Source organism: Poecilia reticulata, chromosome 20 (assembly GCF_904066995.2).
Source record: "Poecilia reticulata chromosome 20, P_reticulata-male-v2, whole genome shotgun sequence".
Lineage (NCBI taxonomy): Eukaryota > Metazoa > Chordata > Actinopteri > Cyprinodontiformes > Poeciliidae > Poecilia > Poecilia reticulata.
This window is the reverse complement of record NC_088849.1, coordinates 19,468,221-19,491,824: the sequence shown is the minus strand read 5'-3', so window position 1 is coordinate 19,491,824 and position 23,604 is coordinate 19,468,221. Positions and strand designations below refer to the sequence as shown.

At 37.0% G+C, this 23,604-nt stretch overlaps 1 protein-coding gene across 6 annotated transcripts in view; it reads right to left on the bottom strand.

Annotated features, from left to right (window-relative positions):
* The window catches only part of smarcd3b (SWI/SNF related BAF chromatin remodeling complex subunit D3b), a 51,084-nt gene extending 27,911 nt beyond the window's left edge, over window positions 1-23,173 (bottom strand). The window contains exon 1 of one of the 6 annotated variants that reach the window (XM_017301934.2): window positions 22,860-23,173. In XM_017301934.2, coding sequence (XP_017157423.1) covers window positions 22,860-22,871 — 12 coding nt within the window. In that variant the 5' untranslated portion in view covers window positions 22,872-23,173. Of the gene's footprint in view, window positions 1-5,752; window positions 6,053-6,880; window positions 7,171-22,859 lie in introns of those variants that run through there. The other 5 variants (XM_008396639.3, XM_008396638.3, XM_008396637.3 and 2 more) reach the window with 5 other exon arrangements.
* Between the last annotated feature and the right edge of the window lie 431 nt (window positions 23,174-23,604).

Below are 23,604 nucleotides of genomic sequence, written 5' to 3'. Positions count from 1 at the left end.
CCAGGCTGAGATAACACGTGATAAGAAGTCCAAACAGACGTTCCCGTCACTCTGACTGGGAGTTTGGTCTGTCATGGGGGAGGGGATGTGGCAACCGAGAGGGGTCTCCGGACTGGAGGGGATAAAACAGCATATGGCCAGACGTCCTCCTGCCCCAATGTTGTCACCTTTCTCAAGTCTTTAGAGTCTACTCTCATGGATTAGACGATGAAACAGGGATCAGACTGGACCCAGCAGACAAGCGGTCGTCAGGAGAACCTGAGCCCAGCAGATACCAGATACAGAAATCCATAGCAGGATGATGTAAATCCACACAAACACACAATGAAGGCCCACTCTATAATGCGACCTGCTGAACTGACTCCAACACTCGCCCGGGGCTCCGCCAGCCGTCCAGCGATCGAATCTGCCATGTGGACGGCTATCTGAGAAGTGTGCTGGCATCTCAGAGAGGCTGGAGGGATTTAGAGAGGCCAAACTTAACCCACGCTGTCTGAAAGCACAACCCAACGAGCCTCTCAGTCAGCTACAGAAATTCACTACAACGTTTCGCTTTTTACTCTGCCTCTTTAAAGAATTTCTTTCTTGCTTATGAGTTAAAGCTGCAGTATGTAACCTTTATAAAAAATATACATATTTTTTACTTAATTGTTGAAACTGTCACTATGTCCTGACAGTATGAGACAGATAATCTATGAAAAATGTGAGCTTCTCTGAATTCTTCCACTGCTAGCTCTGAATAACCAATCAGAACCAGGAGGCGGGTCTTAGCGCTGTCAATCACAATCCCAATCTTGTTCTCTGGCACGCTGAAGCTAGCGTAGCATGTTGTCAATGCTCATACTAGTTAGCATGGCCACAGATGACATAAAAAAAACAGTTCTCTCCAATATTAGCACTTTTAGCAGTACATTCACAAGGATGATTGACAGCGCTAAGGCTCTCTACCTGGTTCCTATTGGTTATTTTTTTAGTCTGGAGTGGTGCATTTCATCAGAGAATAATTTAAGAAAGTTTTGCTTTTCAAATTGCATTTTAGGCAATAAAATGCAATTAATTATTTGTTTATTTGCATCTATTAATGTATTTCTAAAATTGTACATAACAGGTTAATGTAGTTAGACGTAAAATCTGCACAATATCTTATATGTTTTTTTATGCAATTAATTGTCAGAATTAACAATTACTAAATTAATCGTTATTTGCAGCCCTACATTTAATATAATCTTGTTTAATATTTTGGGTTTCTATATAAAAGTATTACAATGATATTCCAAAAACTAAGTGCATTTTCATTTAAGTAGATGCTGAAAAATGAAACATAAATAATTTTGTATCTCAATGCTCCTATTATTGGGAGGCAATTGCATCTTAAGCAACAGTAAAAAGCCAACTAATTAGCTGTTAATTTTTTTATTTATCACTTTGACAGCCACACATATATATTGATGAATCATTACTTTGTGAAAATGTTCAATTAAATGTTTGTCACTTTCATGAAATGATACTAAATAATGAAAAATGCCTGCAGATTGATTTAGTATGTTTAAATTGTTTATTTTTTCTTCTTAAAACGTTGACCTCTAATTATTTAAAACAACAGAGATCACAGGTTTGCATGAAAAAAATACTACTACTTAAATAAGCCTTTTAGCACCTAATTTTACCAAACACAAAATAAAATAAATAAACAAATACAAATCAAAACAGGCCTTCAGATTTACTTTCTTTGAATTGCTCATGTGTCTCGTTCTATAACAATTTTGGTACAAATTGTGTGCTAAAACATAAAATTGTTATGTTGCCTGTATCCTGCCTTTCATCTTCGTTATGCTGCGCTTTTAAAGAAATTGGCTTAACTTTTCAAACTAACCAATCTTAGTCTTTTTTTTTTTAACTGTCAGTTTGGATTAAAAATTACGTTTGGGTTCTTTGGGAAAAGTCCACCATCACCTGAAATGTCTCTGCCAATTCTGTGATGAGGACACAAAATAAATCTCCCTCCAATTAAGGTCAGACAACAACCCATGAGCTGGACCGACTAGGAGAACAAATTTATAAAACAGGAACTTTAAATGTTATTTAAATCAATAAAATGCTCCAGTTACACAACTATGCAGGTGGTTTTATGAGTTGAGATGAGGTTTCTGGACTCATAACACATTTCATGAAGAAAGAAAATTCAACAGAAACTGCAAAAATCCAACCACATATTTCACACTAAATGACAATTTCTCTGGTAAAAAGTAATTTCAGAGAAGACTGATCATGGCAAGGTCTTTGGACTATTGTGGATAATTCAAGGTAACCAGCACATTGTGCTTGGAAAGTGAAGTGGATGTTGAATTTCTTTTATTTTACTTTGCAGACTAAATTTATATCACAAGGTTTGTGCATATGATGATATGTCCAAACAAACTGATTGATTTGCATGGTTAAAACTCCTCCATAGGTAGCTGAGAGCTACGATTCACATTCTTTTTAAGGATTGCAACAAAGAAAATTTAGTCTGAGAGAGTTTGGTAGAAAAATGTGCAGAATGTTTCAGACAACACAGCTACAGAGTTTCGGTTCATGTTTTGGCTTATCAGAGTTTCTCACAAAGAGCCCTGGAAGGATTTTTCTTACAACCTGGCCCTAGCTGACCTCCAAAGCCAGAGACAGCTGGGAGGTAAGCAAGATAATGAGAGAGGGAGAGGAGGAGGCCTCAGCCTACCCATCAGCCATTGAACCAAAGCTTGGTCAAATCCTGCTGGAGCTCCACAACCTGCAGGAGCTGAAACTATAGCTCTGATTGCTATATTTACAAACGAAAAAAAACATTTAAATCTGCGTTTTCTGCCTCAAAAAGCATTTCTTCTTTGCTCATTTCAGCCATGAAAGGAAATGAGACGTCATCGCTTGCCACAAGCTGGCAAACTGTCCCAAGTCCTGTCCCTCGGGATAAATATCCCTCCATTTTGGAGAACACACACCAAAAGGACCTCCTGCAACTTTTATAACAAGTCTTTTCCATCTTCAGATGTGGGGGCAATAAAGAGAGGATGAAGGAGGAAGACGAAGGCATGAGAGAAACGTAAGCAGAGGGAAATATTTGGCTTTGAGCAGCCAGAGCCTCATCAAGGTTAATTGGTCTGTTGAGAGGACACGCTCATCTGGCTCATCAATCACCCGGGTCATTGTTTCCTAAAGTGTGTCTGCAAGCGTCAGTCCCCCAAAACCCTTTTAATGACTGCTCCTGTCAAAGACACAATGCCTCTTCTGGTTTCAGTCTATAAATCAAGCTGGTGTCGCTAAAGCTGACATCAGCATCGATTAAAACTGAGCTCAGTCTAAAACTAGTTGCACAAGTTGAGCTTTCATCATCTTTGTTTTAACCTCTTATACTGAAGAAGTGTTGCAAAATTTAGCTACACAAATTCCTATCTGATGGCTCAAATTATTATCTGAGATTATGAAATTTGATCATGGCAAGGTATTGGCATCAATACAATGTTATCGAAGTAATGGCAAAAGTATTATTTTCTTAATTTTGTATTAGCCTGTTAGCCATAAAGTAGAATAAATCACAAAATTTGATAGAAACTACTAAATATTAAAATTTGAGAAGCAGAAATGTTGTTTATGTAGTCTTTGAATGATCAGATTTTATTTTATACAAGTAGCAAACTTGCTTTCTTTGTTTGATTTTTTGCCGACGTAAAAATCAGATCACATGTAAATAACATCATTGTAAAGATGCAGCTTAGTCTTTTAAATGTATAAATTAATAAAAATAAACCACAATATAATCCAGAAGTACTTTTGATGTGTCTGTGCTTTGCATACTGAGTTCTTTCAAATGTAATACATTGAAGAGGAAATAGGGGAAGCAAATTAACAAAAATAGAATCTTAAAGTAAGATGAGATGGCAGCAAATATTTTGTACGCTATAGCAGGTTTTATGTAAGGACAAAAATAAAAAATGACATACTTAAAACCATATCTTCCCTGTTTACATACCGGCTAGCTTTAGCATTTAGCAGCTTATCAGTAACTTCACAAAGGCTACAGCAAAGAACATCGTACTTTTTTAAAACATGGAAATGCAAATTAAAAGGTTGTTAAATAAAGACTTGCTTTAGATGAAGACAGAAATAAAAACAGCAGTGGTTAAATTAAATGTCCACACTAGCTTTAGCATTTAGCAGCTTAACAGCATCTTCACTCAAGGAGCAGTAATTGACGGACCCACACTAAGCCACCGTTTCTAACCCAAAGATCAAGCACACTTGGGTCATGAAGCAGGAAGTCCACTTCAGACTTTTTGGTCTTAAATACGTTTCAGATGGCAGGGTATGATTTTAACACTTTTCAAGCCTTGAAACCATCTAATGTAACTGAATCAAAACAATTAAATATGACAAATGAGCAATAAAATAAAAATAGGATTTTTTTTTCCACAGGCATGTTAATTTAGATTCAATTAATACATTTTGTAAAGTAAAGCAATAAAGTTTTAAAAATTGCATGAAAATGTTTTTGTAAATATCAATATGTGAAAAGCTCAGCCCTTCTGCTTGACTTAAATACAGTTTGTGGCAAATCTGCTGATTATTTTTTTGATTAACTGAGAAATAATTGGATGGCAAAAGGTGATTAATACAAGAATTCTGGGTAGAATATATTTACAGGCAAAGGTTTTTTTTATTTATTTTAAATGAAAACTGTATATTTTTTGTAGTTTTGGCTTAAATACTCCTCTTAATATGTTGTCCTTTCAGCAAATTAAATTTTTTAGAGTCTCTATACTCCAGTTAATAACTAGTTGATTGCTAAACTAGTTGACGATTATTTAAATTATTGATTAATCACAATTAATCATCATTGGATAATGTCACCTTGACATTTTTAACAGAATATTGAGTATCCGATTAATAATTTGTAAAATTTGCTACGTAAGCAATAAAATATTAAAAAAATTATTGATTGTTTTACTCTAAACATACTGCATGCATCTCAAAACGAACATCTTTTGTTTGAATTGACCAACAGACGTGAGACTAGGGGTCACAAGCACATATTAAGCCACAGATCGGCAGAGACACCACAGATATTCTGGAGGTAAATGTTGTGAAGTTTTACAAGAGATTTTTCTTTTTACTCCCCTAAACAAACCCGTCTAGAGTCCATGTGGTGCAGGGAAGCTTATGGTAACAGTTGTCTAACCTCTAACCACATGAGTAACACTGGGCTTGACATTTCATGCTAGCTTCACATGAATGGACTGATTGTTCTGCCAGCCGTGGCTCCATCTTCCACACTATACATCTGTCGTCTGGTGACCTTACAGGTTCAAATCCTTCCACGGACCAGCAGCGGCGGCGGCAGCACGCCTCCTGGAAGGATACTCCAGAGGACTCGTCATTTCCCACCCTCTCCCTCGCTCTCTTGGGGTCTCTGAATCCCAGTAAAGCAGTGTGCGTCTCTGCTAGCCAAAGGGGAGGGAATCTGGCTGTTTTTCTTGCTTTTCTTTCCTTGCCTTCTGCAGCTCTGCTTCGATTTCTGTGATTTTTCATGTGCAGGCGAGCTCCAACATCCTCCCCTCATGCTCCATTCATGCTGCTCCACTTCTCCTGACAGATCCGAGGGGCTGGAAATAACCTTCACATGGCCAGCGTTAACCCAGCTCTCTCTCTCTCTCTCACGCTTACACCGATTCATCCACACAGATGCATGCCAGAGCAGGAATGACAAGACAGCGCCACTCACCACTCCATGGACCAGGAACTCAAACAGTTTGCTCTTGGTGGCTTTCCTGGCTCCCCCCGCCGTCTCCTCCGTAGCCATTTGCTCAGTCCCCTCCGCTTCACCCTGCTACGTCTCCCCTCTCCTTCTTTTGTCTTTCCCTCTCCCTTCTCCCAGCCTCCTGTTCCCCTCCCCTGCTCCACTTTCCTTCTCTTTGTGCTCTCCTTTTCAGCACTGCCTGTCCCTGACTCTCCTTCTCGCTCGCTCTCCCTCTCTCTCTCCTATCTTCTGAGCATGTCTAGCTCACTTTTTTTTTAGTTGGAGCCGGGCACGTCGCTCGCTTGGAGGTGGAGTATGGTAGATGAGGAGGTGGGGGGGATTCAGAAGCCATACGGGGGTCTGGCAAGGGGGTTTCAGCCAGCCCACCCCGTCTTCTTTTCTCCCCGGCGCAGTTGTTGCATTCCAATGGTAGATAAGGGCATGCGTTTGGACGGGGTTTGCATGGGGGTAGAGGGGTGGGCGATTGGGATTAGAGCCAGTGTTGCCAGATTGGGTTGGTTTCCACTCAAATGGGTTGGGGAGAAAAAAAAACAGCTGTTAAAATTTTGGCTACTCTTCACACATTTTGGCAGGTTTTTAGAAAGTGTTGCTTTGAAATAGTTGTCACTGTGTGGCAGGAAACCGAAAAAACTTTGAATAAAATGCCGTTATTGCACTAATCGTATTAGTTTATTTTTATTTTTAAATGTCTAGAATCTGCCAAATGTGACATTTGATTAATTAGGGCTGGGCAATAAATTAATAATGTATATCACGATTGAGGCACTTCCGGGAGCTTTGTAACCAATAGCTGTAGCTTGTAGGTGTCAGTAACTGCCATGCCCGTTGCTACGGAGTTGCTATGACAACAATAAACAAGCCACAAAATTAGAACTAGCTCTCGCCTGATTCCCATACTTGAAAACAATATAAGAATATTACATCTAGTACTCGATCACAATTTTTGAGTACTCTACCCACCAATATCAGTGATATTTACTGTAGTAGTAGTACTACTACTTACTGCCAAACTAGCAACATTAGCTAATGTAGTTTTTATCTGCAAGCTAACACGGACATGTAGCCTACGTGTATGTTGCTACATGTACTTACTCTGCCGGTCACCAGAACCTTGTTATTGACGTGAAGAATTCGTACGTCCTTTACAAAGCCGATTTTATGCGTCCAAAGATTTCAGACAGCGAAGTTCCTCCAAGGTGTATGCAGTCTTCATGAACCGAGTCAAAATATGAGACCGGAGTTAGCTTGTCCACGTCGTTTGACATGTCTCCTTTATCTGTCTCTTATGGGTTGGTCTCGATAGCAGTGATTTTGTTGATATATCTTTCTCTTGCATATTGGTCAAAAGTGTCAATATACTTTCTTTTTGTTGGTCTTCAAGCCATCCTCCATCTATGCTTTGCTCTGCGCTTGTTAACCAAGATGGCGGCTCAATTTCGCTGAACAACGATCCAGAACCGCATAGAATTCTGGGTGATGTAGGCAGAGGAAATACTTTAGCCACTCAGCCTCTCACAACCAGCTAAGGAGGTTGGTGGCATCAACTAACTCATTCACTCTTTTTTTACCTAGCAGCTCACTCACTCTTTGGTCACCCAACAGCTCACCACTCTTTGGTTAACTAGCAACAACCTGAATAACTTGCACAGAATCAATTTAATGTTTCGCCAACTGCATAAAAATAAGAATGGTGTTAGTCCTCCATCATACAAAAATAAGTGCATTGTGATTTCTTTCTTTCTTTCTTTTTTTGTTTTTGTTTTACCTGCTCAAAAAATAAAAAAATTATGAAATCTAAAACATAAAATGGGCTTCGAACAGTTCAATAACTGACCATTTCCAAATGTTTTGAAACATCTGCTGTTCTCTATTTTGTTGCCCAAATTTTTAACCATTCAGGGACCAAACAAAATTATTTCAAGGGTCACAGACGGCCCACGTGCCACACTTTGGACACCTCTGCTTTAAAAGGACATAGTATATGTGACAAAATCTGACACTATGAACATGAGTTTCATTAGAAGTTGAGATTTGGGCTGGGTTTTTAAGAGTTGCTTGGGTTCTACATTGTGTTTGGGCTGGAAACAGTCAGTCAGATCTGGCAACCCTGATTAGAGCCAGACTCCCCCCGCCACCACCACCCGGCAACCATGGTCAGCACTCATTCTCAAAAAAGGACATTAGGGCTCTTAAAGGGGCCACACTGAATATAATTAACGCAGAGATGCTGCCTTATATGATGGAGTTATGACATGGAGCGGTGTTTGAGAGCGCTAAAGCCACTTCACAGGAGGAACTAAAAGGGAACACGTCAAGAGAACCTTCACTTCCTGTGTTTTTCTATTCAGGGTGCAGGGGCAGGTTACAAACATTTCCTCCTCTTGCCTCATTAGGGTTTACCTTTCACCCAGTCAGCCCACAAGCTAAGTTCAAGCTAGAAACATCAAGCTTGACCCAGACAGAGGTTACTATAAGGTGCTTGTAATTATGCTCAATTTCTTTAAGAAGTAAGAAAGAAAATGCATATAGAGGCCTAGTTCAAGGACAGAAAGGCGAATGCTGTGTTGTCTTCCCGCTAAAATGACACGGAGGTCATTGCTCTGACTAAATCCACTCCACGCTGAAGATCGCGGCCCACTCCAGCCCGTCACAGATCACAGCGCTGAAATATTCATGAGGTTATTTGAATGACAAAGAGTGCACCATGTCACTGGTTTCACTTCCTTTTCCACTGGTGTGAAGATGGAAACAACAAATCAAGAGAATATGTCCACTTTGAAGCCGATACCTTCCTCCCTGCTTCCATTTTGTATTTAAAACAGAGTTGGGCAACAAGGACTTAAAGTTTTATCATTATATTTTGTGCTACTATCATAATAGCAATAAAATTGATGATAAGGACTGTTTATTTTTTTAGGTAACTCAATGGCTGTGACACCACAAACATAAATACTGCTCTTGAGAAACACATTTGCAATACGCTTCTTTCGGACATCAGTCACACAAAAAGGTGTGATTTTGTATCACTAAACTGCACACAGTAAGTGTATTTAGTCATATTTTCAAATGTATTGATACTCTCATTGAACAGACAGTGGAGAAAATAGTAAAATAAACAATCCCGCCAATATGAACAGGTTTCTAAACAAGTCCTTATAAATTTCAATTTTAAAGTAAACTGAAATCTACCTTATATTTCAAATTCAAAAATAATTTATTAATCCCAAAGGGAAATTAAATATGATTTAATATAATACACAATATTAATATATGTTAATTATTATAATTTACTATTATATTAATAACATATATTTATTTTATTATAATATATAAAATATATTATTAATATAATTCATTTTATATATTAGTAATATCATTGTATTTAAATAAATACAATATAAATAATGAATTTATCACAATAAATGATAAGGATACAATAAATGACCTCCTCTAACTTGAACTTTTGCATTTTAGTGTATATTTCCTTAAAGTTTAGTATTTTCATGGATTCTTCAGATAAATAATCAGATATAATTTTCTGAGGACTATCAACCCTCCACTATGCATACTCAATGCAATAATTTCAACCCATGAAATGTATGTTTAAAAGTTGTTTTTAAAATTTACTTTTAAGCTCACAAACAAGCCTCATCGGAACCAAAGTTTTGAATATTAATGGAAAGTTTGGTGGAAGGACAAAATTAGGTAGAAATCAGACTAGAGTGGAAGAAATGTAGTCATATATTTTGTTTTGGTTGATTTTATTTAATATCTTAAGATATAAAATGAGGTACTGGTCATACTATATATATGGTTCTGATAATTTGGTTCTGATTCCCATTTGGGCCAGTTGACTTCTCATCAGCAAAATTAGTGCTGGCTTGGTAGGTGTTATTTATTGAAGTTAAATATCCACATTCGCTGACAGGAAATTATGAGAAAATTATCTAAAGTCATTGGATGTCAAAGCGGGTATGAAGTGATGCATTATTGGTACAAAATGTCTCCACCTGAAAAAGTTGCAAAATCTTGAAGGGGTCAAAGGTCATATAAAAATTTTAAGTCTATGTTAACACTCTTATTTCCATTTAATTTGGATTAGGTAACTAAATAAATAGAACCCATCATTAGGTCTGCATGAGATTCTCAATGTAAAATGCCAAACTATCATTGCACTAACAAAAACGTTAAATATTATATTATTGCTTCCATTTAAAACAGAAACTAATTAATTATTCTTAGTATGCTGGAAATATAACACATTAGCTTTTACAGTTATAATATAAAAAAGTGTTTTCCTCCTTTCATATTTCGCTTTTTTTTTCCACAGTAGAATGTTTCGGATCACCAACCTAATTTTAATATACGACAAAGACAGTCAATGCAAAATGCTGTTTTCAAATGATGATTTAATTTATGATGGAAATAAAATCCAAACTAATCGGGCCTCATGTGAGAAAGTTATTGCCCTCTGAACTTGCCGTGTTGCATTTAGTAACAGCAACTCCCAAAAATATTTTTTGATAAACTGGTAAATCACTCTCAAGTAATGTTTCTTTGCACATTCTTTAAATTCAGATGCATAAATGGGTTTTCTAACACAAAGCTACAGAGTTTGACTAAAACCTTTGTTGTTTTTTTTAAGGGACTTGGCCATTTTGCTAAGTCACTCTTATTATTCAGGAACTCTGATTTTAACTTTGACAACTGTGCTTTGGATGCTATTCTGGGTTCCTGTGTGACCTCCTGGATGAGTCACTGAGGCGATCTTTCAGTAATTTTAATTGGCCAGCCACTCCTGTGAAGGTTCACCAAAGTTTCATGCTTTCTCTGTTTGTGAAAAATGGCTCTCGCTGTGGTTCACTGGCCTCCCAAAGCCTTCTTAACCCTTTACAAACTAATAGATGTCAAGATATTTTGATCTTTTATTGATTTTCTTTGAACTGGAAGCATGATGTGAGATCTTTCAGCCTACTTAATATTGTCAGATAGGTTTTGTTTAAGTGATTTATTGTTTCTTCAGGTCTGACAGTCATCAGGTCTGGGTGTGGGTCATAAAACCGAAAAAAAAAATGGCGTAAATCACACTTGGGCCATGATTTAGTGCAGTGTGTGGTGCAGAAAATTAGGTTGAATATTCAGCTGTCAAAGCAGGTTTTAAAGTTTTCACAAATTCAGCTCAAAATTCATTCAAAACAAAATTATCAACCATGAAGCAAATATAGGAAAACTAATCCATACCAATTTACTTTGTTGTGTAGAATTAGGTTTATGCTAAAATGCATTTTTATGTATTTCTTGTTAATAGTTACAGTAATTCAGCGTATGTGAATCCTTAATTCTACTTTTGTTGTCTTTAAACAAAGACTAAATTGGCTAGAGAAAACCTTTGTACAAAACAACTGATGCTTTGTTTCTGTCATGTAACACTGTTTACTAAGGATGAGGATTGGGGCCACTGGAAAAAAAAACAGTTCTCACTTTAATCTCAGAATTCTGAGATTAAAGTCAGAATTCTGACTTTAAAGTCAGAATGAGAAAAAAAGTCAGAATTCTGACTTTAATCTCAGAATTCTGAGAAAAAAGTCAGAATTCTGACTTTAATCTCACAATTCTGAGTTTAAAGTCAGAATTCTGAGTTTAAAGTCAGAACTGTTTTTTTTTCTCCAGTGGCCCTAATCCTCTTCCGTAGTTTACTGTGCAGGCCTTAATAAAATAAAATAAACTTGAAATGAGTTGAGCAGAAATACAGAGGCAACAGCATCTGAATTTCTTGGAAAATTACAATTAACATTTAATCATTTCACACAAAAAGAAAAAAAATGTGGTGTATCATCTTTAAAAAAGGCAGATTGTTTTATTTTTAATTATAAAAACTAATGTTTGATTCAAAAATAGTCCTCAAATGTAACAAAAGTTAATAATTTCACATTTAAGCCATTAAATTTACTTTAAACCTCCAAATATTGAAATCAGTTTATCGATTTTCTAATTCTTTATAGCTTTAATTTGCTTGGTGGCGACACCTGCTGTCCACTTGTGAGTACTGCAGCCGTCAGTAATTCATTTTAGGATACATTCCGTAACCTTCACTGATTTCTATTTTTAACAAACGTTTCATTGTCTATACTTGGACAGTATTATAAAAATAGGTCCTGTGTGACGTCAGTCTACGTTTTTATTCACACAAAAACACAACCAAGCAAGGTTCGAGTTACAGTTTCCTACAAGGTCAAAAGGCAGGGATAGGGCCCGCTTTTCTCCAGCTATGGGCGTCGACTGATAACAAAGAGATCCAGCAGTACAGGCAATGCATAAAGCCAACATAAACCCCCCTGCTGGGCCCCCGCCGTCTCCCTCACCAAATCCAGTCAGCCTTACCAAGTGGTGATGTCCCAGTGAAGCAGACAGGGAAGCAGAGGGGGCTTGCAAGGGGTAAAGGAGATGCGGAGGTTATTATTAATGACCAGTAGGGGGAGCAAAACAGGCAGGCGGAGAAGTGCAGACAGCCTCAGGAAGGAGAACTTATTATATTATTCATATTCATATTACTATTTAATGTGAAGATAAGAATTTTTTTTCATTATCAATTTCCACCTGAAAATAAATTCTAAATAAATAAATAACTTTTGTTTTGAAGCTTAATTCTTCACTTCCTTTTTGGGCCACTGGGTGGAGCCAAAGAGTCCAACGCAAGCCTTTCAAATGTCGGTTTTCAAAACTCTCTCAAACCACCATTTCCATCAAGTTTCACAACAAAGGTACATATTTATCTAAATTCAAGATGGCTTCATGCAACATGAAGCTTCAAAAGGACAAAAAGTCAGGGATGTTAAGAAAAACTGTTATATCCACAGAGGAGAAATAGCAAAGATTAATTATCAGCTGCCACTTTTGTTTGTTTGATAACCAAAAAAATAATAATTATAACACAATAAATAAATAAACTGCAAACACCAGACTATTTATATTTGTTAAAACTAATATAGGTTTAAATCTAATGAGAAAATATTTTCTTCTCTTACTTTTTCACTAACTTGATAGTTTGAACGTTAAATGTGAAATTATTGGGGCTAAAATTAATCATCGTTAGCTGCTGAATATCAGCCAAATAGTTGCAACTGGACAAAAACATAAACAAAATAAAAGAAAAACACTGGACCCTCAGTTCAGACTGAAATTATTAATCACAATTAATCATAATTAATCGATTATTGAAATAATCGTCAACTAATTTCATAATTGATTAATTGCTAACTGGAGTATACAGACTCAAAAAAGGCAATTTGCTTACAGAAACACAAAATCTCCTATTAAACACCTTTTACTATTCAATTATTTCTAGGTTAATATAAATATTAATTAATCTTCAAATGATCAAGCGTACATTACAGAAATGCTATAATATTGCATTTTGGGCAATAAAATGTTTATTTTCTTATTTAAAAAATGAATTGCATTTGCATTTTTTTAATGTGTTTCTAGTATTATAAGAAGGTATTAGTGGTTTAAATGAAAAATCTGCTAAATGTGCCATTTTTAAATCTAATTACTCAATTAATCGGTCAAAAGTCAGTAAAAAAGTAACAAATAATTACAAACATCTGCCACAAATTATTGCTTTTTCGGACTTTTACATTTGTAAACCAACACTATTTGGCCAAAAATGATGTGTATGATTAAAATTAAGGACCAAAAAAAACTATGAATTGAAGGATTCATACAGCAAAAACTGGAAATGACAAACCTTCTGCTTCCACGTGTTTGAGAGAAAACTGCAGAGATTTTACAAATTACACCGAGGGGAGAAGCAGAAAGAGAGGAGTCAAATTTTATATGAGTGCTGAGGGATAACTTGCAGTTCCCAGTGGCAACGTTTACATACCAGAGACTGTGAACCTGCCCTTGTCAACATTATTGTCACAGACAGATGGGGTGCACTAGGGGGAATGTGGACTGTACAGAGGGCATGGAGAAAATCTGATTCGCTCCCACTGCTGGGCCCCTCGCTTCTCTTTCTTCAGTTTAATAGCTGCAGACAAAACTCAGCTCAAGCTGCTTAAAGGCCAGAGTTCTCGGCGAGCAACTCAATGGCCAACGGCTGCCTTCAAAGGGACTCCACAAAAGCGAGACCTGCGCCTTCGCTGAGGGGGGGGGATTAAAGGAGGGAAGAAGTACATTTCAGCGCTGATTTCTCACAGCGAGCGAGGCATGTGCAGCGAAGGAGAACCTGCAGAGAAAGAGAGAAAAGTCTCCCATGACAACTGGAAATAAAGGGGGCATCTGCTGATGTTTTGCGCTCAAAGTGATTTGTAATGTTTAACAGTGGGGAAATAGATGAAAAGCAGCCGTGTTCCTCCTGGATGGCTGTGCTGTGCTGGCAAGGTTCTTTTAAGCCGCAAATAAGAGTTTCAGGGACAAAGCATCCAGCGCCTATAAAAAGGAACCACTGCAAGAGCAGATGGAAAGATGGGGTAACAGTAAAACAGCCAAGTCCCCCCCACCCCTCCAGAAACCACCCCACCCACGAGCGGCACACAGCACACTGGGACAAGCCCGCAGCACTACCTGCCTCCAGGCATTTCCTGTTTGCTGTAACCATGGCAGCGGGATAATCCGCTCAGCATTCAGAGCCAGCAGCCAATGGTGCGAAAGCAACGCCGACTTTAGTGATTTGAGAAGTGGAGCAGCAGCTGGCGGACTGAGACCAGGCTGATTTCAGAGCAAAAACTGTGAAACTGGAAATTAAATACGCTTAGGAGAGAAAAAAGACTAATGAAAATCCTGCAGGATGCTCTTCACAAGAGATTACAGAAATTCAAGCTCCTTTCTTCACTCGTTCTCATGAGTTAGCTCAACACAAACAAGGATGCTGCTTAATCATGACCTTCTACGCTTCCTTGAACAGGTTAGGATAGGTTTATGGGCTACATAAAATATATTCGTTACATTGTTTTTGTACAAATTCGTTCTTAGATAATGAGATTTGGCCATTTTGAGCTTCTTTCAGAATGAGCTGTTTTAGGGCCTCTTGTGACTTAAACACCAAAAAAACCCACAAAATCTCACCACGTATTTTTGTCTTTTTTCTAGTGAAAATACCTTAATATAGTTGAACTAAGATAAAACTAACTCATAAGTAACTTTTCAGCAAAATATAAGAGCTTGTTTAAGTAAATAATTCCTTAATGTTGATTTTAAAAAAAGTACTAGTTCCATAGACAGATTATTTCACTTCTAATATTGGAAAGATATGTTGTTATAAGTAACATTATCTGTCAACCGAAATAGTATTAACTTAAAACAAACTCCTGTATCTTGCTGAAAAGCTATTCATACTTCAGTTTTGTCATATTTCAACTGAAGTAAGGTATATGCCTTAATAGTCTAAAATACCTTGATAAGATTTCGTGTTTTTGCAGTGAAATCCCAATAAACCGCTGCTGGACAAGACCACCCAACTCAACATTTACCTTCGCACGTGAAAGTTGCTGCAAACAGATGCGGAATTATACAACAGTACATTTTTGAAAAGCAGAAATAGAGCCTCCTACACAGCCAACTAGAATGCAGCAAGTAGATTCTGAATGAAAGTCAACGACAAAACGCTTGTCTCTTCCAGCAGCCATTGTACAGCGGCAAAACCAGCTGACGAAGCAATCAAGTTTATTTGTATAGCGCATTTCAGCAACCAGTTAAAATCACCACTAAACCACAAACATGTTGGTCTACGTTCCACTTGTTATGGTTCCAAAGCAACTCTAAAACGGTGGAACTCAGTGTTTCGGCTGTTTTGCAGTTTTCTGGAAGTTTGTGGTGAACAGAAGCTGAATGCTGCAGAACTAGAAGATCTGAGAGATCCGCGAGGTTAACACAACAACAACAACAGCTCTTTAATGTATTTTGGTGCCAAGCCGTTCAGCAATTTATAAACCAACAACAGTTTTTCATAACAGGGAGCCTTGTAAAGACTTTAAAACCTTGGTGATGAGCTCCATCTTCCCGGTTTTAGTGAAAATGCGAACAGCAGCGTTTTGGATCAACTGCAACAGTCTTATATTTTTTAGGCAGACCAAATGTACTGGAGTCCCACTTGGGTTGCTAGGTAACGGGCTGGGCTTTGCCTGGGTTGCTAGGTTACAGGAGAGCCTGTTACCTTTGGACGTTCTTATGGAAGTGGCTCAAATATGGTCTTAGAGCAAAAAAGTCGCAAATAGACAAAAGAAAATCCAATTTGGGTCACATTTGAATGCTGTGTGAACCTAACCTATCATGAATATAAGCAACACTCAAATATTTGAAAATTACTTTACCACAGCAACAGCAAGGTTTAAGTGTATACTCCACATCTCCTTGGATTCAGGTGGATCGGGTTAGTTAAGAAAACATTTTGGGTCCGTTATTTCCATAAACAGTGCTGATTTGTTTACCTTTTGTCATTCTGGGATACATCTTTTTGGGAAAAACAAAAGCTTAAACACCGAACAGTGATCACGCTTCAATTCATAACCAATGAAAACAACCAAATTAAGGCCTTTAGACAATAATTAACTGCTCATATAGTCAGATTGTATGTTAAAGAAGCCAAATTTCAATGTAAATGTGAATGTTTGCTACTTTTATACAACAATAAAATGAATGCTAAATGGTTTCAGTCAAGCAACAGTTTGAATGTTGGCATTTTTCACTCCTTTTAGATGCTTTACTAATTAAATTCAGTTCAAAAATACTTTATTAATCCCAGAGGTGAAATTAAATATTATTTCCGCTTTTCCAATGTTTGTCAGCTGCTCCCTATTGCAAACCACCCTGTTGCTATGGTTACGCATCATAACAAAATAGCAAAAATATGAATAATATTGCAAAAAAAAAAAAAAAAATCTGTCCAACTACACAACATCCAACAAAGGAGGAACAGTTGTCCTCCAAAAAGGCATTTACCAATTATACAATCTTTTGACATTTCAGATTAACTGCCCACATCGATTCTTCTTTAAATAAAATTTTCACATTTCACCATAATTTTTCTTAGCACAACCAGACAGAAGTATAAGAGCAACATGCACAATCGTCAGAGGCAGTTTAAAGTGTTCAGTATTGAACCGTTTCCCTTTAAAATAGGTCAGCCAGCTGCTCTGAACTGTGAGACCATTACAGGCCAGACATTTTGCTTCAGAGTCGAGTGGGCAATCTCATTATCTGGTTTATAAATGGAAGCAAGGTTCAAAAAGATAAAAACGGTTCTATATAAAAGACAGGAAAAAGACCAGAGCCAGGACACAGTAAAGCTTTAGGTAAGACAACGGTGATCAAAACACGGAAATTATCTGCTCCTGAAACTGGAGAGTCTGAAATTAGGTCAGGAAATTCTCGATTTAGAACCGTAAAAATACATTTATAGAGGTAATGAAGTGGGAGGATTTAAAAAAAATAACTGGTAAAATGTTCAAAAAGTTTATAGGAATCAAAATATTCAAACCTCAAAGCAACATTTCCAGATTGCTGGCAGCAGCAATGAGGATTTAATTGGTTGGAAATCATTATGTTTATGAATAATAAAGCGTCTTGTAAAAACATTCTGATACCAAGAATGTTTTATTTACATTAGTCTGCCTCAAAACACAATTTTTAATTCACTGGCCTTTTACTGGATGTTTGTTTAGGGTGGAAGGAAAACCTCATCTCCAATTGTAGCTCTTCTAGCCTGTAACGTTTTGCTACATGGGCAAAAATTATCAACTCAAAAGTACTTTCAGGAAAATAAATAAATAACATTTCTAAAAACTAAAACCGCAGAACTTGATGCGTCCTTTTCGCACCTGCTCAAAGGTAAACTAACAGCATTGTTTTTGTAGGAACAGGATGACGTAATCATCATAAATCCTAACATTTTAAACAGTTTTTCACGTTTTCCTAATTATTTTATTTTATAAAAACAGGTCTCCATCTCTGTCCACCACCTGTGAACATCCACCATGGTTGCCATGTGGATGTTGGGTTGGGCAGATGTGCATTGTTAGCTTTCCACCACACCTAGCTTTTTGCATGTAGGTCAAAAAGGTCAATCTTGATCTCATGGGTTGTGGAAAAATCTAAAAGGAACTTCTTATGGCTTTCTTTGAACAATAGCTTTCTTCCCGTCACTCATTCATAGAGGCGAAATCAGTGGAGTGCCAACAGTCGAGCTTTATTGAAGGTAGCAGGTTGCACTGGATTTTATTTACATGTATCAGACTGAAGGAGATTAGTTAATACTGAAGATTATTCAAATGAATCATGATTAATCAGTTATTTTATTGATTAATCGTTCACTGGAGTAGAGACTCTAAAAAAGGCTACTTGCCAAAAGAAAAACGTAGAACAGTAATTAAGGCAAAACTGAACAAAAAATAAATACATTTTGTATTTAAGATGAAAACACAAAACCTTAGTCTGTAGTTTTAGCTTCATCTGGTTCAAATTCTCGTATGAATTTGAACCAGATGCTATTCGATTATTAATTAATAAAAAAATAACCGGATAATTCCAAGACTGTATTATTAAGTCAAGTATAAATATTCTTTTTAGATGCAGATTTATTCTTTGCTATAAATGATCAAGCACACACTAAATTAATCCTATATTATTGCACTTTAGGCAATATTTATTTTCTTACTTAAGAAAGAATTATTATTTGTTTAATGTATTTCTAATACTGGCTTTAAAAAAATCTGCAGAATGTGACTGTTTTATCCGGCTATGCGCCTAATCGTCAGTATAATCAATAAATTAATCAAATATTACCGCAAGCGTTAGTTGCAGCAGTTAATACAAATGTGCACAAAACTGAGCCACTAAATGTTTAACTTTCTAAACCAAATTTTTCATAAAATCAGTCTGAAAATAAGTTAAAAAAACACAACAACGCAGGAGACCCTGATGGGGATCCCAAGCTGAATTTCAAACATGGCTGAACAAAGTGACTTGTGTGTGTGTGTGTGTGTGTGTGTGTGTGTGTGGTTTTCCTTAAAAAGGCAGGTCAGGCGTTCAGCAAACTGTAAAAGGAGCTGATTCTCTGATCCTTTATCAGACCTCGGAAGCTGTGACGGCACATTGCATACTAATGAGAATGGACTGTTCTCCTTTCTTTATACTGCGGGCGATATCTGTGCCAGCAGCTGGGTTAGGGAAGACTGCAGCTTGAAACCAAGCTATTTTAGTCCCGTTTCCTTTTTTTTTTTCCAACAAAAGCAGCCCGAACAATGACCAAACACTTCTTCTACGCCACAAACCTTAAAACAGAAAAGCATCTTCCAGACTCTGACTCTTCATGAGAGGAATATTCTTCTTAGAAAGAGAAGGTGTAGCACCAAAGATGGAAATTTAAAATATGTTTCATGGAAAAGTCTGTGATGGAATCGCAACTGAATGGAAAAATCCACGTCACCTGGAGTTTTCTGACATTACTATGATTATAAAATATTATAGATATTCTGTTCAATTTCTCAATAAAACAACTACTGGAAAGTTAATTTGTTTTGATAATTTAATTAGTAAGAAATGCAAATATGAAGCCATTTTTCAAATTAACCATACAAAAAACAATAAAACCAAAAAGAAACATATTCTAAAATTGATTCAATGCTTATTTATGTTGTGATGAAGCAACAAGATAATAAGCTTGGAAGCAGGTTATATATATTTAGCATAGAAATAATGCAGTTTCCACACACCTTTGAGCTCAAAAACGGCCACAAATACCAAAATATGCTAACATATACCAATAATTTCTAGATTAACTGTTTTGTAACACTATAGTTGAAGTTATTAACAAAGACTAACAGCTGAAACATATAAACTGTTAGCTTCTGCAGTAGTGCTAACACGTTTTCCAATGCTAATGCTTAGCAAAGCTACCTGAATATAGGAAAAAGCTTGTTAACACAATTGAGGAAAATATGCTAAACTGCTTTAGCTACATAGGTGAGCTAGTAATAACAACCATGGCTGATGGTATCCACACAACTGTTTGTTAGCTGCTAGCCTGAGTTAGTAACAATATGTTTAGCTAGGTTTAGAAGGAAATGTAGCTTAGCTGAATATTTTGTTGCTTCAGGTCAAAAGGCAGGATGAGAAACACAATTGATAAATAAAGATCCATCCATTTTCTTACACCCTTGTCCCTCAGTGGGGTCGGGAGGGTTGCTGGTGCCAATCTCTGATAAATAAAGATTGTTTGACAATAATACTAATACTATTAACAACAATAACACTATCAACAACTTTTGTGAATTAGTAGTATTCCTTGAACTTTGTATGTACATGTTAGCTTAGCCAGATTTGTAGTATAAATCAATACATTTTTGAAGTAAACGACAAGCACAGATGTTTATCTTTTTCTAAGCCTACTTTATAAAACTCAGGAGCTCAGAAGAAATAGAATACGTTCAGTTGGATCTTATGGGAATGAGCTGCTGCTGCTGACTACAGCTTTAACATAAAAATGAAATTTTCCTTTGACTCAGCAGAAGTAGATCTAGTTTCAGCCATACACCCCAAATTCCTCTCTCCTGCTGCTGCATGCGGCACAGCCTGCCAGCACATTAACTGTAAAAATAAAACTTTTTTTTCTGCACATATGCAACACACTAAAAGTCATGCTTTCATCGTTATTATCAGAGGCGAGTAGTAACTACTTACACTTAGTTGAGTAACTTTTTTAGGGAAAAATAAGACTTATAGACCTTTTAAATCGATTAATAATTTTATTAAGTGTCACTACTCTTATTTGAGTAACAATTCTGGATATTTTACCAAACACATGTAACTTCACTACAGTTTATTAAAGTGCGAGTTCTTGTTTTTACACAAGCTTTCTTGTTTTAGTGTTATTTTCTATCTGCCGGGCCTGTTTGCCATTTGGAGGTCAAGTGAGTTAAACACCACACTGTCCATGGAAGTTTTTTATGCTTTTCCAACAATAACTACTCTTATTTAATTAGTTTTATAAGTTTTACTTAAAAATAGTTTTTGGAAAACTGCTTCTTCTGCTTGAAATGTGTGATTTTGTAATCGCATTATTTAATTTGTATTGCTTTAGTCTTTAAAATATCAGAATTTGCACATAACTTTATATATTTCTTTGTCGGATGACCAGGGCCAGATTTACAAGGATGTGGGCCTTTGGGCTGGAGTTTTGGTTCCCACTCCAAAATGCAAATTAAAATACATTAATTAGTAGTTTTATACATACATTTATGGATGGCAGCAGTAGCCTCATGTTGTTCCAAAAATAAATTACTATAATTTTGAGTATTGTTTATATTAGGATTGGGAAATATGGACTTTTATCACAATATGTTGTAGTACTTTGGTGACAATAAAGTAGATTAATATGTTATTAAAGTATTTTTTTTTATACACTTAAACTTTCTCCAAATTCTGTACCACCACCAAACGCTCAGAAGTTTGATGATATATAAAACTTAAATAAAAAGTACTGGTATCAGTATTGGTATATTTTGGTACTGGATCAGTACCTTTTTTGACTTCTCCCAGTGCTCCCAGTACTAGCTGCAGAAATACACCACTCTGTCAAAAACAACCAACAAGAGTCAGGAGGAGGTTCTGAGCGCTGTCGATCACTCTCATGTGCATGCTACCCCTTCCTTTCTGCTATGCTACAGCTTCTGGAACGTAGAGCTTGCTCTGAATACTAAGGCCAGTTAGCATAGCCACCGATGACGGCGGAGGCTATATTTCTCCCCTTTATTACATTTATCAGCGCGTACACGGTAATGACTGGCAGCACTAAGATCCTCCACTTGGCTCTATTTGGTTTGTTTTTGGCATGTATTCAGACATTGAGGGAGGAGATTGATTTTTTTTCCACAAACTGTCTCAGGCTGCACTGTTTTTAAATATATATATATATTTAACAAATAATAAAAAAACGATTTTCTTAAAAATAAAAGTTACACACCTAAAGGTGTAGTTGATAAATTTGATAAAAAATACATATTTTTTAAAATATTTATTGAAACAGTCATTATGTTGTGACAGTATGCTATGAGGAAGATAACCAGAAAAAATTTGCTTCTCCCAGTGCTAACTAAAAACAACCAATCAGAGCGAGGATCTTAGCGCTGTCAATCACAATTCCAAGTGGTGCTGCTCATCCTTTCTTCCCCTTACTTCTCTACTACGCTGCAGCTAGCGAAGTCCGTCATGAAAGCTCAGGCTAGTTAGCATAGCCACCGATAACGACGCCATTAGTACATTTAGCAGCGAGTACCTGAGAGTGATCGATCTTTTCACAGATTGTCTCATATTTGTCAATATATAGTGACAGTTTTAACAAATACGTAAAAAACTGATTAAAAAAAATAAAATAAAAGTTACATACTGTAGTTTTAAGCAGCCAATTTACTTTTTAGCTCTACTTTTCACTTTAACCAGTCAAAATATGCTATAGCTACTCTTAAGTGCAATTTCAGGGTACTCTACACCCCTCTGATTACTATAACTGAATTAAGGTGTCAAATTGGGGCGTATTTGCAGAAAAAGTGAGAAGATGTGATGGTGTGCCCTCCTCAGGGAGGTGCATCCCGTCTATTACTCCTCAAGTGTCTGTTTCCCACACCAGTCAAGGTTAACAAGCCGCGCTGGTGTCTGCGTCGGCTGCAAAACGGTGAGGGGTGGCGGGGTGGGGGAGCGGAGGTGCAGCCTGCAACTATACACTGTGCTGTGTGATGATGCAGACAGGCAAACACTGAAGCCTCAAAATATCCACATCCCACTCCCTGCTCGGCGTTAACTAAAACACCGCGTACCAAACCTAAAGGCTCGCCTTGAAATAATCCTAAATTCACGAAGCGCAATTTAATCCCGGTACGTTTTCTCGCCTCCACACGCACAATAAACAGCAGCAAGACATTAGAAAAAAAAAAAAAAAACTCCAATGCGCACTGTAATCCTGAGCCTAACGTCAGGAAAAAATTTAACAAGGAATAGTTTTCATGGTGGATGCGGATTTATGAGCAGGCAGAGACTCAGAGCAAAATGTGCTACAAGGTAGCATAAGCATCCATACCTTTCTCTCCATCACTATGCGCTTTTTGGGGAGCGTTTCAACAACAGCAACTGTAGGATGTGTCCGTCTGTTGTGTGGAGCGGGTCTTTGGTCCGGAGCTTCCCACCTCAACTTCCTCTCGGCTTTCAGCACAGCGGAGTCTCTCTCCCTCTCTTTCTCTCTCTGTCACTCTCTCTACCACTTCCCCATTACTGGGCAGCTAAGCGACTTATTAGCGCTGGCCTGTGGGACGCCGAGCCGGGGATGGAGCCAGAGCCCGGATTGGAGAAGCCTCGGTCGGGAAGGGGGGGTAGAAGGAGCGCAGCGGCGCAGGCGCGGTCCCTGCTGGAGAAAAATGACCAGAGGAAGGGAGCGTCAACAAATTATCCCCCTCATCATCAGCAGCAGGTTTTATTTAGAGGCGGGTTTGGGGATTTCAACAAAATGGGATACAATTTGTAAAGTTACACATAAAAAAAAAATAAATAAAAAAGAAAAAATACGAGAATATTTTTTAGTTTATTTAGCCATCATCATTAAGAAAAATACAAAAAAAAATGGAGTCATATTTTCACCATCTCATTCATACATTTATAAATGCCAGAATATCAAAAATAAATATTTAATTCATGTTACAAAGCTAAATAGTTAGGTCTACCTAAAATATTTCCTTTGGTTTTGTTTGGAAATTAAATATTTAATTTGCACATATTTAGCTTCCTAACTAAATATTTAATTTGCAAAATAAATATTTAGGTCCCAACTA